At 37.1% G+C, this 20,368-nt stretch overlaps 1 protein-coding gene across 1 annotated transcript; it reads right to left on the bottom strand.

Moving 5' to 3' along the window:
* Window positions 1-14,307: 14,307 nt before the first annotated feature.
* LOC120259393 (abscisic acid receptor PYL12-like) lies at window positions 14,308-15,204 on the bottom strand. The gene has a single exon (XM_039266985.1). The coding sequence runs from the start codon at window positions 15,095-15,097 to the stop codon at window positions 14,483-14,485; it is 615 nt and encodes a 204-aa protein (XP_039122919.1). The 5' UTR covers window positions 15,098-15,204; the 3' UTR covers window positions 14,308-14,482.
* Window positions 15,205-20,368: the final 5,164 nt, after the last annotated feature.

The raw sequence follows: 20,368 nt of genomic DNA, 5'->3' as shown, positions 1-20,368 counted from the left end.
TGCTAATGAAGGTTCACCTCAGGGTTAAGAGTTTAATTCTTAATTTTGGAGGTTTTAAACACTGAGTTTTATCATACTCTAGTTGTTTTCCAATTTTTTTTCAAAATTTTTGTCTGATTGCTATTTCGTGCACTTTTCTTACTCATTAAACCTATGGACACTATAGTTCAGAATTTTTGGGACTTAGTAGTAATACTTGAAAAAAAAAAGAAAAAGGAGTTTCTTGTGTGTACATAGGTGGTAGAAAGAGTTATTACCTATGATGTATGAAGCTACTCTCATAAGTTGGATAGAATTAATGCCCTATTGAGAAAAAGAGTTATCTCATGGTATTAGTGAAAGCTACCACTTCCAGTCAAAAGAGATACTACCTCAAAAGTGTGAAAGCCACTCAAGTGGTCGTCCGGGAAAGGACTACCTTAGAGGATGTGTGAAGCTACTACCTATTCTTTTGGTCTATAAATAAGTCAATTTGTAATATGAACTTTCTGTAATGAACATAGTGTTGACATAAGTTGAGTTCTTCACACACACACGCTTTCGGATTTCACCTCTCTTTTTTTTGATTGGATTGGTTACTAGAGTATTGATTGTTTCATCTAGTGTTTGACTTTCTCCATGGATTTAAAATTTTATTCTTGTATTCTTTTAGTGAACCTAAGGCCAATCACTTATCTCTCTGTCACCTGAGTTCAATGTTTAGTTTTGCTTGAGAATAAGCAAATACTTAAGCGTGGGAGAGTTTGGTAAGTGCTTGAGTGAACATATTTCTTTATATTTTTTACATGCATTGAACATCATTTTTTATTATGTTTTACAGCATTGATGAAAAAGTTTGTGAATAAGAGGGTAATGTTCCAACTATTTCTCGATACGACCCATCCATTCAAATTTGAAATACCATTCCAAAAATTTGTACCAATATGTGACTTTTCTGTCACTTTGCTGGAATAGGTGTTTGACAAGATCCCCTTACGTATATCCCGCAAGTGCACGGGTTTGTCGAAGTAATAATCCCGGGTGAGCGGGGTCGAATCCACAGGGAGTAGGGAGTAAAGACACTTAATTCGATTCTTAGCTATGTGGAGTATCAACAATGATAAGTGTGGTAATGATTCAATTCTCAGAAATTAAAAGCAACAAGTAAGAGAGCAAAAGTAAGGAGGAGGCAAGGCAATCGATAAAGATGGGGTACTCGAATGATGCTTCACCTAGGATAATCGCTTCAAGTGCAAGAACTCTCTATTATGCTTCCTAATCAATGCAATGGTGAGTCGTGGAAATCCTTACATACATAGTCCCAAATCTAAGGTCAACTATGCCTAACTCTATACATGTCCCGGAGGAGAAATTGAACAATCTCAACACCTCGCACTCGCATAGAGTTGCAATGAGCTCTAGGGATTCCAAGTGATAAATCTCTTCCTAGATTTAGACCTAACCCTTTGGTCCATGTGGAAGGTCCCTAGCCACAATTAAGCCCTAGATACTAAGATCACCTCAACGCTTCACTCCGTTGAACGCGCAACTAGGCCCCAATGGAGGTTCATCCCTTAGACCATTCACTCTATTATGGCCGCAAAGAACTCGAGGAACAGAGGTAGAATCTATCACGCCGGAGGGGAAAGGGGACGCTCTTGTACCTCTCGACTCACCCTCTCAACCCTCTCCAACCTAGCTTTGTCTAACGCTCCTGGTGTGTCACTCACTCACAAGGTTACCAACAAGAACTCTCAACCCTAGTGTCACTCTAGGGGAAATGTTCATACAATCAAGCATTCAAGGTTGGAACTCACAATAAACATCAATTTATTGAAAGCATAATAAAGAAGTTCAATGAAGGGAATACATCCTAGGGTAATCACCCAAGTACCCACTAGGGGTTTAGCTCTCCATGGAGCTAAGTACAATCAAAGAAATCGAATGTAAAAGCAATGAATCCATAAAGAAACCCCCTCGATGGTCATGTCGATGGTCTTGTGGAAAGTCCTCTACTCGTCGTCCAAGGATTCCTTCGTCCGGTATAGGATATGCCTCGATCGAAGCTCCCCTACCAACCTTCTTCCTAATGGAATCACGATGTCGGAGCCATAGAACCTCTCCAAAACCTTGGCCAATACCCATCGAAACCCTAGCCTAAGCCCTATCGCAAGTTGGGGAAAAGATGGAGAAAAGAATGCTGAAATCGTGGCTGAAATCGGCTTTAAATAGGGCTGGAATCGGGCGACTACACGGGCGTGTATGATGTCACACGCCCCTGTGGAATTTCCACACGGGCGTGGATAATTTCCACACGCCCGTGTGGATTCTCTGAAACTATCATTTTCGGCCGTCTGTGAACAGTAACTGCTACAGTATTTTCTGCAAGTGTTTGCTGCAATAACCTGCTACAGTGCTTTGCCAAAAAATACTCCCGAATCCACTTTTCATCGAGGTAACATAAACGGGCACACGTTTATGCCGTGGATCGCTTTGCTTCTTCAATGACGGACAAGTTGATGGAAATCTTGTTCTATGTGCATAAGTCGGAGTGCTTGAGTGTGACTGCCTTTGTGCCCCTCCAAATGGTTGTGCTCACTCAAATACGAGGAGGTTGGCACACACTCTATCATCTCACACCTGACCTATGTCTTCCCGTTTGAACCTTAGCAAGATTTCCTCCAAAATCGGTGCATTGTAATCCACATTGGCTTCTTTCCTTCATAATTGGTTTCACAACCCTACCTGCATAAAAGTAACATAAAAACACACATATTAGTGTAAAAACCCGAGAAAAGTAATGCTCAACATAAGGAAATAATGCTTCGCATTCATATCGCACAAGCACTTATCAGTGTTTATGCCCCCACCATTGATTTTTAGGTGCAAAAATTCTAAATGAGAAGCCCCACAAAACTTCACCACTCAAGAAAGTCTTAAGGGTATTACTTCCTAAACATGCATAGAAGAATAAACTTAGTTATAAGGAAGGTAGATCAACCAACCAGATTGCGGAGTTGATTACTAACACACTAGAAGACGAAGGCAGGGAAATTGACAAACTATAAAATACTATAGATACCCACAAGCTGTTTATAAGTGACCATTATGTTTCACTATTGGAAGTCCATATCTATGATGATAATGAATTTGGCAAAGAACCCTATTTACCTACAATCCAATCCTTTGCCACAAAACAATAAAATGACCGCCTACTAAAACATGAGTGGATAATAGACGATCACATATTCCTACGATGGTTGCATCTGGACTTAACTTCCATCTTTTGATGTTGTTGATGTATAGATGTTGTTCCTACCATTCCATCTTAGAGAGACAAAGACGGTTGAGATCATTAACAAGAACAACCATCACATCACTTGATGAAGAAGTGTCACTAAGGACACCACATGACATAGTTTCCTACATCTAGGTCATAGAGGATGATGTGGACATGTTAGTTCTAGTATCCTATGTGAAGGTATCTTCCTAATTTGACTTGATAGATATGGGTTATACTTAAATAATTTTAAGAGTCTGTGTAACATGGATTAGTCTCCGAGCAAGCACATGAAGCGCTATCAACAACCAACTCGAAAGGTGATAAGGAGGGTGACAAAAAGTGTGTTAGTTTCAATTCTCTTTCTAGCATTGACCAAATCAGACAAACAAAACGAATCTCTTAATTGAATTATGTGATGATAACACTGGGAATATTATGTGGAAGAATGACTTAAGTTATTATATATAGTAATAGATCATAGACCTATAGGTGATATGATGGCAAATAACTTCATTAACATGTTTGGCCTTATCGTCTTGATAGGCCTCTCAATAAACTTATGGAGATTTTGTTATAAATGGATATGTTTCTGCCTTTCATTCGGGCGAGAGTATTCAATTATGATTTTTTTATTCATTCTTTATGGATATGATGTAAATAATGGCTGACATTTTCTTTGAATTGGATCTCATCTAATTCCTATTACCTATAACAACTAATTGGGCCTCCTTACGCTCAACAAACATATAAGGATATACATTACTTATTCTTTGGTATTGAATAAACTAAAATACATTGATGCAATAAAAAGAATAGTATACTATTTACTCCTTTTCTAATCTTATGTTCTAATCTATTTCACATTCTAGTTTGGTATGTCTTAGAGCATCAATGCTTGAATCATTATCTAAAATCCAATAAGTAGCCTTTCAAGGAGATGACTTTATGATAAGTGCTCAATTATACATGTTTTACCATTTGATTTGGAGCACTTAGTTTTTGTCAAGACTTATGTTGTGTCATTTTGATACATGTTTTGGTTGTTTTCGTGTGTAGGGAATTTGAGGAGCTTATGCAAGAAGAGGGATGAATTTGGTGTAACTTTGAGTAAAAGATAGAACTTCAATGTAGAATTTCTTAGAGCGACATGACCCTAGCAAGAGGAGCGTGTTGAGGTTGAAAATTAACATTTTTAGCTAGCTTGAAATTGCCATACCCCAACCCCAGTGTTTGACTCATAGCAAGATTTGGAATTTAAGAACACCCAAATTTATACCCTAATCACATGGCCTCAACATGCCCCTGGTTAATCTTGCTTGGGCCTAATTTGAGAGACTATTTAATGTCAAAACTAGGGTTATTTCAAGGATGATGAGTTTTAGGAACGGTTTTAGCCGCTACCACCATCATTTAATTTTGGAGAAAGCGATTATTGAAGATTTTGGTGAGGATTGGTAGGGAGAATCTTGGAGATTAAAGAGGAATCCCTGAAGAAGAGATTCGAGGAGATGTCCTTTGTGTTCTCATCAAGCTAGGAGGGTTCTTCCATCATTCATTGTGGAGATTCAGTGAGTGTTCTCTATTATTTATTTTATTGCTTTAGAAATTATGGATTTTTCTTGAACTATCTTTGCAATGAGTGGCTAAAATATCTAGGGTTTTGATAAGTACTTGAGAAGACATATTTTTTTAATAAGTTTTACACGCATTGAGCATCATTTTTATCATGGTTTATGTCTCATAAATTGTATTTGGTGTTATTTTGTGCACATAGGTTGTGAATGCCTTGAAGGAAGAAAAGAAAGCAAAGATAGGTTATGAAAGCACATTTTGGGGGTTTTTGTACAACATAAGGATCAAGACACAAGAGGAGCTCATGTACATGGGGGTGTGTGCCAACTCCCAAGAGATTTCAAGCTAAATTGTGAGTTGGAAGGGCACAAAGGTAGTCATAGTCCCATGTCCCTATTTGTTTGAAGAATGCAAGAGCTTCCCAATGATGATTCGATGACGAGAAGCCTCATAATCTACCACATGGATGTGTGCCCGACCATGTGGCCTCTAGAGAATAGTGTGTGAGCCGTGTTTATGAAGAGTACTGTAGCAAGATACTGTAGTAAATCACTATAGCATCTCGGTTGTTTGGGAATTTCTGTAGCTCATGAGGGTTCATGAAAACTCACACGGTCGCATGCAGGCACGTGACAGATGTGGTTTCTGACTATAAATAGCCCTTTTCCCCTATCTTTGGAGACTTTTTACTAGTGTTTGAAGGGCGAAGCGGATAGGGTTTCAAGAGGAGATCTTTGGCAAATTTAAAAAATTTTGAGGACGCTCTTCACCAACTTTGATAAATTTTTCCTCCGTCATAGCATCAAGGGAGCCTTCAACAACTTAGCTTCGGAGAGGGATCCTTCAAGACGTTGAGTGACCCATCATTTCCATCATCACGAATTCCATAGTTTTCATTGCTTTTCATTACATTATTCTTTGCTTTGTAATTCGCCCCATGGAGGGATAAACCCTAGTAGGTATTTGGGCATGTGAACCCTAGGATCATATCTTTGTATTGATCTATTTTATGTTTTCTATTAAATCCGAGTTTAATTGAGTTTGAATCTTGTTTTCTCATTGCTTGCATGTAGTATTAATCCTTATGATTGATTTGTATTATATGATATGTTGCCTTGATGATAGAGAGGTCTCCATTAGGGTTAGAACTCCAAGATTGAAGAGGGTTGAGAGAGTGAGACATGAGATAGTGGATTGTCCTCTTTCCCCTCCGATGAGTGCTTTCTATCTCTGTATTTCATAGGCTTTATGCAACCATATTTGGTGTGAGGCGTGAGGTTGAGAGATTTCTCTCCGGGATCTTGTAGGCGGTTAGGGATCTTTGACCTAGACGTAGGGTTAGATCTATCTTTAGGAATCGGTTGTACTCTTAGGTGCCCCTAGAGTTTATTGTAGTCATATGTGGTGTGAAGTGTTAAGATTGAGCGATTTCTTTACCGGAACCTCGAAGGGGACTAGTATCGGTGGCCTGGAGGTAGGGACTAATTGTTCTTAGATTACCTCAACTCATTTAACTCAGTGTTAGAAACATTTAGTAAGTCTTGCACTTCATGTTAGATCCTAGGGGTGAGCATTGCCCGGGTACCTCATCTTTATTAATTGAGACTTCCCTTATCTTTACTTTTCCTTGCTTGCATGCTATATTCATACTCTTGCGATTGAGTTTATTTCACCATAATCTTGATTCCGAATAGATAACTGAGAAGTGGTTATTACTAATACTTCTGTTCTCTATGGACTCGACTACCCGACTCATTGGGTACTTTATTACTTCAATACCCGTGCACTTGTGGTACACTCACACAAATTGGTGTGTCAGGTTTCCGGATTAAAAAAACCTTAGGATGAATCTTGTATTTGAATCTTAATCTTTCCGGAACTTATATAGGTCGTGATTTTGAGTTTTATCTATGTGCATTGATTGTTATATATTCCTAATAGTGAGAGCTAAGGTATATATAGATATATATATATATATATATATATATATATATATATATTTGATTTTACATTGTGATTGAGAAATCCATATGATTAGATCTTCATAGATAAAAAGGGGATTTATGGTGTATTTAGAGATATAAAATATATTTTCCTCCTTCGGTCATAGGGTTATCTCCTTGGGCTAGAAGCTAATTAAGTGCTTACCTTTGGTTAAGTAGACTTGTGCTCACTCTTAGTGAGAGATTCATAGAACTTTATTCTTTCAAACTTGAATCCCTGATGGAGAGAGATCTCACTCGAGTCTTGTATTGATTTAGATGCTATTAGATTTGAGAAAAGTATTGGCATGCTCATAGAATCTCCATGGCTCAATCAAACCTCGCTTTAATCCGGAAGTTAAGGTTTAGGTATTTGTGAAGTCCGATGGAGAATCAATTCCGTAGCTCTCTTTATATCATTGAATTCCCTCATAACCTTGAGTTTGTATTTTTGTCTTCTTTAGTTCTTAATTAATTCACTTAGTTTCTTTAAACAAAAATTCAAATTGATCATAGATTAAATAATAAAAGAGTAGTACACTCCTTTAATTGGTGTATTTTTATACATGTTTACAAAGTCTATTTTACTTGCTCTTTGACTACATATGATCTAATCAACATTTATAGAACCCATTTCTTATCACTTGGTATGTATATCTCACTGATATGCAGCGACATCCTCCCATTTAAGATCCAGCAGTTTGTTTACTAGCATTTGTTTGATAAATCACATAAGAGCATGACACACTCATCTGACCATGGTATTGTTGTAGGCATAAAGTGATAGAGGATCGTGTGTGTGTGAAATTAAAATAAGATGCGTCCAATCTGTTGCAATATACAAATTACTATATAGAAGACCTGTATAGTTATACCGACTAGCTGCAATGTCATACAAATTACTAGAGATCTATCCTACTAGATATATGCGAATTCTAAGGGACATAGTAGAACACAATACCAAATCTCTTGCATTATTACAATGAGCAACTACAATGTCACAAATATTACTTGAAAGATACCCTACTAAGCATATATGATTTTGAATAGCCAACTAGGATAAAATATTCAATAAATAGAAATTAACGTGTATTTAGTAGGCATAGTTGGATACAGAATTGGTGTGAGTTTATAGAAAACAACGATGAACATATAATGGATAAATAGACAAGTATACTAGACACTATAACTTTATCAGATTGACCATCTTATTTATGGGCAATGTTCTCACCCCTTTATCATACATTAAACAATTTGGCCATGTTAGAGTATATTTCATCCCACCAGCTATCACGAATTGGGTAGCTGTAGTAATGCTCTTGATCAACCTTCTCATTGAACTATTTGTAAGCCCACTTGAAAACCATCTTTTACTTTCCTCACACCTTTGTCATACTTCTCGTTTGTTATTGCAAAGACTATTCTTTTGAACAAACTTATACGATCTTTCCCTGAGAGAAATTAAGATACATGCCAATACTTTGTCGAATCTTACCTTAAAATGTTGGAGGTAAATACCCTAGATATGAACCATGAAAACCAACCATAATGGTGTTAATGAAAGCTCTTCAATTTATTAGACAGAAAAGTGATTGTTTTTTTTTTTTAGAATCGTTGTTGCCACTATGTAATGCTATTAAACGATTCATATGGATTTTGTAACATAAATTAATTTTCCTATTTTGTTTCTTTTATTTTAGCCAACGTTATCAACTTTCCTAGATTACATCCTGTAATTTTTCTTCCTAACTTTCAGCCTTTCTTTCTTCCTAACTTTCAGCCTTTCAATGTAAATCTGTTGTATATATATTGATGGCAAATGATCAATGAGAAACAAGTCAAAAATTCAAAATCCTTCTTCATTTTATTATGGTATCAGTGATTTCAGCCATGACTGGCGGAATTTCCAACTCCGAGCCTTCCTCATCGCTGCTTCATTCTGATCCGTATGCGATCCACCACTCCGACAATCCCACAGCTATCCTTGTCCAGCCCCTTCTCACCGGAGATAACCATGCCTCCTGGAGTCGTGCTATTACTTTGGCGCTGCGAGCCAAGAGTAAATTCGGATTCGTCGATGGATCCCTCTCGAAACCGACCGATGCAGTCTTGATTGACAATTTGGGACGCTGCAACGATCTTGTTAGCAGTTGGATCCTTAACTCCGTCTCTCCAGAGATTCGTCCTAGCATCTTGTATGCTGACACCGCAAGTCAAATATGGAACGATCTCAACGAGCGCTTTTCTCAGCCAAACGCACCAAAAATTTACCAACTCAAGCATTCTATCTCTGTCCTCAAACAAGAGGGAATGACGGTTTCATTTTATTTTACCCAACTTAAATCACTTTGGGATGAGTTGAGCAGTATCCTTCCTGTGACACCATGCATTTGTGGTAATGCTAAGTCTGTTCTCGATCAACAACATCAAGATCGAGCCATGGAATTCCTTCAAGGACTCCACGATAATTACTTGGTGGTGCGCAGCCAGATTCTACTCATGGAACCATTCCCATCCATCCAGCGCATCTACAATCTCGTCCGACAAGAAGAAAAACAGCAGGAGCTCAATCTCCAAAACGTCCCATCCGTTGAAGCTGCTGCTCTCCAAACCTCCAAGGCACAAGCACCATTCAATCGTCCTCCCGGGAAGCGACCACGACCTTTCTGCGAACATTGTAATCGTCATGGCCACACCCAAGCGACTTGTTATCAAATCCATGGTTTTCCTGACAAGCAACAGCGAAAACCCGATAAGAGGAGTAAGTCAAACTCTGCTTCTCCTTCATTCAATCAACTTACGCCAGGACAATACAACAAACTCATGGCACTGCTTGCTAAGGATGGGTCCAGCAACGACTCAGCCAACCTCGTAGGTACTATTCTCTCTTTCTCATCCTCACCTTGTTGGATAATAGATTCCGGTGCATCAAATCATATTTGCAATTCATTGTCTTTATTTTCCTCATATATTCCATTAACAAAAACTCTATCTGTACAACTTCCTGATGGTTCACTCGTAACCGTCACTCATATTGGTACTGTTGAGTGCTCTCCCACACTCATTCTCAAAGATTGTTACTTTATTCCTTCATTCAAATTCAATCTATTATCAATCTCACAACTTACGCAACAACTAACTTGTGAAATCATATTCTCTTCTACACAGTGTATGTTTCAAGACCGTTTAACGAAGAAGGAGATTGGTCGGGGTAAACTGCTACATGGCCTTTTCCACTTGGACGCTGCTCCCGCGTCAATTTCAGCATTTTATTGTCAACCCGTGAATAATATCAACCTATGGCATTCACGCCTTGGACATCCTTGTAACGCTAGATTAAATTTTCTAGCTGCAAAATTTCCCGATATTGTTTCAAATAAAAGTTTCATCTGTGATGTTTGTCCTCAAGCAAAACAATCTCGTAATTCATTTCCTCTAAGTAATTCTTGTTCTACCAGATGTTTTGAATTAATTCATCTTGATATTTGGTGACCATTTTCAATCCCGTCTATGAATGGATCACGTTTCTTCCTTACCATTATCGATGATTACTCTAGATGTACTTGGGTTTATTTAATGAATAATAAATCACAAACCTTTGATATGACAATGCACTTCGTTAATCAAATCCAATGTCAATTCAAATATCCAATATCAAATATTCACACCGGTAATGGTGGTATTTTCATTCCCCAGATACAATTTGTACGTTCCGACAATGGAACCGAATTCCTCTCAAATAAATTCAAACAATGGTTTCACAATAGTGGAATTATCCACCAATGCTCTTGTATATTCACACCACAACAAAATGGAGTCGTGGAACGTAAACATCGTCATTTACTTGACGTTGCACGAGCCCTTCGCTTGCAAGTAAATCTTCCGCTGTCATTCTGGGGCGAGTGCATCCTCACCGCAGCTACCTCATCAACAAGATGCCAACACCAATTCTCAATTTCAAATCTCCTCATGAGATCCTTTTCAAAAAAAATTCCATCTTATTCTTCCCTCCGTGTTTTTGGTTGTTTATGCTTTGCCAAAAACATGCACATCCATCATAAGTTTGACGCCCGCTCCAAACCTCACATTTTTGTGGGATATCCTTATGGTCAAAAGGGATATCGCATCTACGATCCTTCCACTCAACAAACTCATGTCTCACGAGATGTCGTATTTCACAAAAATATTTTTCCATATCGTGACAAACACAAGTCCACTAGTCCGGTTGATCTCTCAATCATGCCAATCGATGAAGAACCTATGATCGTTTCTTCTGACATCACCACTACCCAATCGAGTAGAGCCTCTCCTTTTGGTGACACCGTATCATCACCTACCGACTCCGTCACTCAAATTTCACATGAACGCCCCCAACGTAATCGTCGCCCACCATCTCATCTAAGCGACTATGTATGTGGCGTTGCTTCTTCTTCATCCTTTTCCTTACATGATTATTTATCCTTCCGCACACTCAGTCCTCATCATCGTATTTTTCTATCTAAAGTTCTTGACCATAGTGAGCCTCGGACATATTCTCAGGCAGCCAAAATTACTGAGTGGCATGATGCCATGGCTGCTGAACTACATGCTCTTTCTTCCAATAACACTTGGATATTGTGTCCTTTACCGCTTGGTAAAACAGCTATCGGTTGTAAATGGGTATATAAAATCAAATTTCTTCCAGATGGCTCCATTGAGCGTTACAAAGCACGCTTATGTGCAAAAGGATACACGCAACAGGATGGTATTGATTACCACGAAACATTTGTCCCTGTCGCAAAACTTGTCACCGTTCGTGTTCTCCTATCCATCGCTTCTGTTCAACATTGGTCAATTCATCAACTAGACGTCAATAATGCTTTTCTACAAGGTGATCTCACTGAAGAAATTTACATGCAATTACCACCTGGTCTTTCTCATTCCCATGATAATCGGGTTTGTAAATTACAAAAATCACTTTATGGTCTGAAACAAGCCTCACGTCAATGGTTCTATAAACTATCCTCTACTCTCATTTCTCACGGTTTTCGTCAATCGGCCTCAGACCATAGTCTCTTCATCTATACCTCTGGCCATTCCTTTGTTTTCGTTCTCGTTTATGTTGACGATATCATCGTTACTGGAAATGATGACTCTCTAATTACCAAAACTAAACTTTTTCTCGCTCGTTCTTTCTCAATCAAAGACCTTGGTAGCCTTCATTATTTTCTCGGCATTGAGGTTTCTCGCTCCAAAATTGGCCTATTCCTCTGTCAACGGAAATATATCCTCGACATCCTTACTGACTCTGGTATGCTAGGTTGCCGTCCTTCCTCTTTCCCAATGGATCAAAACCTCAACCTCCATAATAATAGTGGCACTCCCTTACCTAATCCGCCCATTTATCGCCGCTTAATTGGTCGTCTCCTGTATTTAACGGTCACTCGTCTGGATATCCAATTTGCAGTGAACACACTTAGTCAATTCATGCAAAATCCCCACTCATCACATCTGGACGCGGCTCACAAAGTCCTACGTTATCTAAAAGGTTCAGTTGGCAAGGGTCTTTTCCTCCCTGCCACGAGTTCCTTACAACTCGTGGGTTTCTCCGACTCAGATTGGGCAGAATGTCCTATTACGCGACGTTCTACCACTGGTTATCTAACTATGCTTGGCTCTTGTCCCATCTCATGGAAAACAAAAAAGCAACCAACCGTCTCTCGATCCTCTGCGGAAACTGAATATCGTTCGCTTGCCGCTCTTACATCTGAACTCCAGTGGCTCCATGCACTCCTACTTGATCTCGGTTTTCCACCCCGCACGTCGATTCCAGTATATTGTGACAACCAGGCAGCTTTTCACATCGCTCATAATCCAGTTTTTCATGAACGTACCAAACACATTGAAATAGATTGCCACTTCGTTCGTGAAAAAAATACTCTCCGGCCTCATCTCTCTCTCTTACATATGCTCCTTCGATCAACTTGCAGACATCTTCACCAAACCACTCGGCGGTGATAACATCAGTCGTTTCCTTCCCAAGTTGGGCGTGATCGACATTTCCAATCCCACTCCAACTTGAGGGGGGGCGTTAAACGATTCATATGGATTTTGTAACATAAATTAATTTTCCTATTTTGTTTCCTTTATTTTAGCCAACGTTATCAACTTTCCTAGATTACATCATGTAATTTTTCTTCCTAACTTTCAGCCTTTCTTTCTTCCTAACTTTCAGCCTTTCAATGTAAATCTGTTGTATATATATTGATGGCAAATGATCAATGAGAAACAAGTCAAAAAGTCAAAATCCTTCTTCATTTTATTAAATGCCATACACCCTACATAAACTATGTTTATTAATTTCCATCTCATTGCTAAAAATGGAGAAGCAACATGAAAAAATCCATTGTTTAGATAAACAGTTTCGATAGACATTTAAACAAAAATCATAAATAGCAAATAATAGATTATTAATTTTGACAAGGTAAAGAACTAACTAGGGCACTTAGTCAAGTATTAAATGTCAATATAGAGATATTTACCAGATGGTTGGACATCTAAATAAATAGATAACTAGAAGGGCATACAATTGAAATCACTATCACAAACCATTGAATAAAGTAGGGTACACAAACACACAAATGATAGATGCTTACTCTAATTGTGTTGCAAACGAAGCTCTCTCTTATGTATTCTACTTTCTCGACCTCCATACATGTAGTCTTCCACTCATCAAGGATAATTTGTTGCCTCCCCCCATCTATTACCGATGTTGTCAAAACTTGACTACTAAGATAAAAGTATGGGAATGCTTACATCATGACCTTTCCCTTATTTTTTTGACCATGTTGAAGAAAGAATCTGCTTGGCCGTTAAACAAATAAAGAGAGACAATAATTTCTACTATAGATTGAAGACTAGGTTAAGGACCTAAATATCTTTAAAGGAAACTTTTAATTTGGCAAATATTTGCAACTCCAAAAAAACTAGGGATCTTGTATATCACTGCAAAAGTTAAAGTGAGTTTTTGGGCAACCTGTAAATGTTTAGGGACTTTTTAATCATTTTACTTGTTTTTTCAAATTAATAGTATTAATAAATAAGTGTTATTGATCTTATAAAATTAACTTTATACATATATATATATCAGGCAGCATTAATTAAATCAAATTTTGATTAATTTTATATTAAAATTTATAAAATTAATTTCAAACTTTGGACTTTAACACAACTACGTACATATAATGAGAAAAATATATATCATTAAAAATTTTTTTTTAAAATTCAAAATAGTACCAATTGTAGCTCTTAAGTTATATATAAATAAAATTTTTAACAACAAAGTGGCCTCAACTGGATTCTGTTTTGCCGCCTCCATTTATCGTCAGACTCTTAATTAAATATTAAAATGGTTACCGTCAAATTAAATTGATATGGATAGCCGCAAATTGACATTGTATTTAATCATTTCAAAAATTTTGCCCCAGTTCAGTGTTAATCTACCACCTACTACTAATTAAATTTACAAAAAAACCAAATATTGATGACCCAAACCAGACACAAAAACAACACCACAAATTATTCCACCAAACAAACTAAAGTAATAAACTAAATTAAAGAAACACACCAATGAAAATACCCTCACCATCAAAAAAACAAACACAAGTTAAAAAGTAAACAGTTGCTCTCAAGCGGTGAGCGGCGGGGCTGTTCTCACCATCTTCTCCGCAACATAGGCCAGCGACCTAAGATTACACCCAATAATCGTATCCACAAAGATACACGTCTCTTCTTCGGTGTTCCCTTCCGGTACCTCCACCAAATACGACTCCAGCACCACCGCCGTCCGTCCATCCTCACTGTGCACAGTCATCCTAGACCTATAGTTAGACAGACGATGATCTCCGCCAACGATCGAGAACCCAAAGACGTGCTGCTCGTGGTCGAGGATGTCAAGCTGTTCTGTGCTCGATGTGGCGGGTAGCCCTGAGACAACCCGGATCTGGCGCACACTGCCGATGCTGCCGTCGCCCATGCAGAGTTGGCAGGAGCGAACAAAGGGTTTGTATGATTGGGGACGGGAGAAGTGGCTGATGAGGGACCAGACGATGGGGAGCGGAGCGGAGATGTGTTCGATGTGGAGGGAGGAGCAGTGGCCGGGAGGGATCGGATTGGGGTGGGTGTGAAAGCGCCGGATCATGTCCGAGGTGGCTTGGCTTGTGGGACCGGATAAATTGGTGGTGGTGGTCTGATCTTCTTGTTTTTGTTTTTTTCTTCTTGGAGTGTTTTCTTTAGAAATCATTGTCTTTGATTTCGTTTTCCGTTTTGGGTGGTGAATCTATTGATGGAGCTCTGTGTGTGTGCGTGTGGATATTTATAGGGTTCAAGGATGGAATTGACAGCCACAAATGGGAGACAGTGAGGAGTGACTCTGATTTTTCGATAAAAAGCTGTTTGGCTTCGGTGATTAATAATGACATTATAAATAGTTATACATATTAGGTAAAATCTCTGTATGTATTTTAGGTTTTGAATTATAATTTTTTGGTGTATTGAAATAATATTGTATATAAATATACAATTTAAAATATAAATAAAAAATTTAATCAATTTAATTATAAAATCATTTTACTATAAAAAATGATCAAGTGCAGATGAATCAATACCCAGCGAAGAACAATCAAAACTAAAAGAACAATCAAAACTAAAAAAATTTGTGGTATTCAAATGAGAAACCCAAAAAACAAAATAAATTTAAATAGATATTAATAAATTTGATAACTTTTTCAATAATTTAATGAAAGAATTAAAACCACTGTTATTAGTATTTTAAGCACTAATTCCCATGAACAAGGAATTGGCCATAAATTATATTGATCATCTTCATTATAGTTTTGCTAATACCAATAATTTTTAAAAACTCATTCAGTTTTCCAGTGTTCCAATGGTTTCTTCATTTGATTTCTAATATTTCAATTTTTTTTAATTTCTTCTACTCAACTTGGACACAAGGCAAAACAAAAAAACATAAGAATATGGCTTGTAGGTAATTTCTGGCTTTCTTGTCTTATTTATATGATATGATCCTAGGAAAAGATAAAGCTTTTCATGTATAACCATCTCTATCCACTTTGGTAAAACCTGAATACAATGGACCCACAAACTATAATATCTATGCTTAAATAACTTCATGCAATGAAAACTATTAGTGTATGTTTTCAAATAAAAAAATTAACAGCAATAATTGGTTTTGAAAGTTTTGGAAAAATATTAAATGCAAAAAGATAAATAAACTTAATTGAACCTTTACGAATACTAATACAACATTCAATATAAATAAAAATTTAAATGCAATTGAATGTTATTTTTTTATAAAAAAAATTACTTTCTATTTTTTTAGGAAGAAAATGAACAATTTTTTATACCCATTATAAATGGATGCCATTGATTTCTTATTTTTATTTTTAGAAAAATAAATGTTGAATATTATAGGGGAAGGGGGTTTGGGCTCTCTTACAACACGGGGTTGTGAGAGTTATTTGAGTGAAGCAAACGAAGCAAGGAAAGAAGGTTGGGGAGTTATGGAGAGGATGATGAGAACAAAAACACAAGAGCTATTTACTTCAAAGCTTATCTCTTTCATTCATACCTCCAAGAGTTACAAGGGGTTTCTTTTTATAGAAGGAGAGAATACTATGCTACATGTGACAAGCTATGTCAGAAAGTCATCCTACCTAGGAGTAGGTTTTGACTAGTACATTACAAGGACTTCATTAATCAAAGCCTAGTAACCCTAACCTAGAGTATAGGGTTTGACACTTTGTTAAAGGTAAGATACTGATTCATACCTTCATACATACTCTCATACATACATTTATACATACATACTCTTATACATACCTTTATACATACATACATACTCTCACACTCTCATATTTTATGTATGTATATACATACCCATCACCCACACACAAAAAATCCTCACCCACACACAAAAGAGGCCAAGGAATAGCCGAAAAACTAGTCTTCTATAAGATTAACGATGGTTTGGTCAGGCAAGGAGTTGGTGTCGAGCATTAAATCAACACTAGGAATGCTGGTAACGTCACAATCTCCAAAGGAATAGGCTCTGGCCCATGACTTGATCTTCTTCATGTGAAGGGTAGTAGGTGCCATGTTCATGTGTAGATTAGGGAAAGAAGAGTACATAGGAAAAGGAAGGTCGGAAGGAGTATAGACCTTCATGATAGGCAATCTCAAGGATAAGCTGGCAATGCAGGTGCATATGAGTACGCTTCCAGTGAGTGGCTACCATATGTGCTCACCACAAATAGATCTACTGTTGAAGTTCACCAGGAGTTAAGACAGTAGTAATATCATCATATGGCATAGGACGTTGATAGGGTTCATGCCAATGGAATACTGTGATCTTGATGTGATGGCGTGCATTATCAGGGTATGGTCCAAAAGCAGGTGGAATAGTATGAAATTCCAAGTTGATAAAGCTCGCCTTCTAAAGTATCATATTTAAAGAGTTAGTGAAAAAAATGAACAAGTTGCCAGTACCTGTTAAAAAGCTTAACCATGGAAGGGTCGGTGATGATGATCAGTGCTACATGATCGTTCTCAATTAAGTCAAGTAGATTAAATTGGACTCCTTCAATGAGCTGATTTTTCCAGGAGGCAAGGTTGAATGAGCCTTGTATGATCTTAAAGCTTTGTTCACAAAGACATCTAGCATCCTTATGTCCAGCTTCACAGAATACAAAGTCCTCCTAAGGCTAATCCTTCAGGAATCCAAGCTTTCAGTTTGGAGAAGTTGTCGGATTGTCTATTGTTCAGCTAAATGTTGTTCCTTATTTTTCAGAATAACTAATTCAAAAAAAATTTCTATCACTTCACTTATTTTTTTAGGATATATTTTATTTTTCTATTTAGTCAATAAACTCTTTTAACTCTTCTATTTTTCTAATTTTCTGTTGCTAAATCATGTTCAAGCATTCCTCTTTTTCTTTCAATATTTTTAACCTCTGTTTGAAGAAATTTGATTTTCCTTTCTTGTTCTATGAAGTACTCAACCGTATGTGGTTTCAGACTTGAGATGTAATTCTTGATGAGGTCAATAGATTTGGATTTATGGAGATTGGGCTTGGGAATATATTTATATTATGGAAATAAGTACTACGGATAAGGAGAATTGGTATGAGACTTTTTGGATTATTTCTAAAGGCCCAAATGTTATGTAAGAGGATGTGTTGGTGCTCAGTAATTGGCAAAGGTGTATTGAAACGAACGTTTGACCCTATAGAAAAAAAATGAAGTTTCAGGGTAGGTTCTAAAAAAAAGTTTTTCTTATCCATCTGCAAAAATAAACAGAATCTGATTAGACGAAAAATAAAATATTTACTTGATATAAAATTGATACAGGTAGTTGGTATCAACTCAGCTCATCCCATGCTTAGAATCTCGAGATACAAGCCAAGGGTTTAAAGGAAAAAGGCTTCTTGATTTCCACAGTAACAAAAACTCAGAGGAACTTGCTGGTGTTGAAATCCCCATTTTTGTCAACGCGTATGGACAAATCAAATTATTTCTCTTATTATTCTTGATAACTTATCTGCTAAGAAGTTATTATTTCCTTTTATGTGTTCTATTGTTACTTAAAACCCATTACCTATTATATAATCCATAAATTTTAACCATCTATTTTTTTGATATTTACTTTGTGATATTTTTATTGTAAATGTGCTACTATTGCTTGCCAGTCTGTTCTTAACGTGAAACATTTTTCTGAGATAATAAATAATTTAAATTTTTCTATTGCTTTTATTGATGCTATGATTTCAGCATCTATTGTGGTTACTTTTGTTTTGAAAAGTACCATTATGATATCTACTTATTTTTTTTCCTTTATACTAGAAAATATAGTAGGTCTATATTTTTATACAGCTCCCCATCAACCTATTTGTCCATCTGATTCAATAATTAAATAACTACCTAGGGGAGGTAATTCTAATGATTTCAAATTCTTATTCTTATCCTTAATTTGCTGAACTAATTTTATGTCTTCATTATTAAAATGTCTTTCGCCTGTTTGTTTAGTTTTGTTATATAATAATCTTGCTAATTGACTTAAATTTGGTATAAAATTTCTAGCATAATTTAATTTCCCTAAGAAGGATTGAATTTGTTTCAAATTTTCTAATTTGTCTGGCATTTCTATAATACTAGATGCCATATGTTTTGGAAATAGATTTCTCCTTGTCCTATTATTACACCAAGAAATTCAATATTTCTACTTCCCATTTTGATTTTCTTTTCAGATAATACTGACAACGCCCCTTGCGTATGTCCCACAAGTGCATGTTTTGCCGAAGTAATAAAATCTCATATGAGTGGGGTATCGTATCTACAGGGAGTAGGGAATAAAAACACTTAAATTGTTTCTTAACTAAGTGAAAGATGAATAGTGATATGTGTGACAAGATGTGAAATAACAAAAGTAAAAGAACAAGAAAGAGAACAAAAGTAAAGGAGAAGGTAAGGCAATCGATATAAATGGGGTACTCGGATATTGTTCCGCCTAGGACAATCATTTCAAGTGCAAGAACCATCTATTATACTTTCTAACTGATGCAATAATGAGTCGTGGAGATCCTTAAATACATGGTCCCAAATCTAAGGTCAACCATGACTAACTCTATACATGTCTCGGAGGAGAAATTAAATAACGTTTCAACCTCGCACTCGTATAGAATTGCAATGAGTTCTAGGGATTCCATGTGATAAATCATTTTCCTATATGTAGACCTAGCCCTTTGGTCCAGGTGGAAGGTCCCTAGCCACAATTAAGCTCTGGATGCTAAAATCACTTCAACGCTTCACTCCGTTGCACCCGCAACTAAGCCCCAGTGGAAGGTCATCCTTTAGCCCACTCACTCTACAATGACCACAAAGAACTTGAGGAAATGGAGGTAGAATAAATCACACCGGAGGGGAAAGAGGATGCTCCGCTACCTCTCGACTCACCCTCTCAACCCTCTCCAATCTATCTTTGTCTAACTCTCGTGGTGTGTCACTCACTCACAAAGGTTACCAACAAGAACTCTCAACCCTAGTGTCGCTCTAAGGGAGTATTCATACAATCAAGCATTCAAGATTGGAACTCAAATAAAACATCAATTAACTGAAAGCATAATAAAGAGGTTCAATAAAACAAATACATCCTAGGGTTCACAAATACCCAAGTACCCACTAGGGGGTCTAACTCTCCATGGAGCTAATTACAATCAATGAAATCAAATGTAAAACTAAAGAATTAATAGAAAACCCCCTCGATAGTCTTGTGGAGAGTCCTGTACTCATCCAAAGGTCCCTTTGTTTGGCCTAGGATACATCTCGCCGGATCGGTGCCGACAAAAGCTCTCCCACTAACCTTCTTAAAAACAGAGCGAGATGTGAAAGCCGTAGAACCTCTCCAAATCCCTACTCAATACCTCTCAAAACACTAGCCTCCGCTTTCCCTCAAGTTGGGGAAAAGATGGAGAAAAGAATGCTCAAATCGGTCTTAAAT

The sequence above is a fragment of the Dioscorea cayenensis genome, chromosome 4 (assembly GCF_009730915.1).
Source record: "Dioscorea cayenensis subsp. rotundata cultivar TDr96_F1 chromosome 4, TDr96_F1_v2_PseudoChromosome.rev07_lg8_w22 25.fasta, whole genome shotgun sequence".
NCBI lineage: Eukaryota > Viridiplantae > Streptophyta > Magnoliopsida > Dioscoreales > Dioscoreaceae > Dioscorea > Dioscorea cayenensis.
The sequence above is the reverse complement of the archived record's forward strand: the minus strand, read 5'-3'. Positions and strand labels throughout refer to the sequence as shown.

Coding starts and splice junctions, on each gene's coding strand:
- LOC120259393 (XM_039266985.1), bottom strand. CDS start 15,097: ATGATTTCTAAAGAAAACACTCCAAGAAGAAAAAAACAAAAACAAGAA.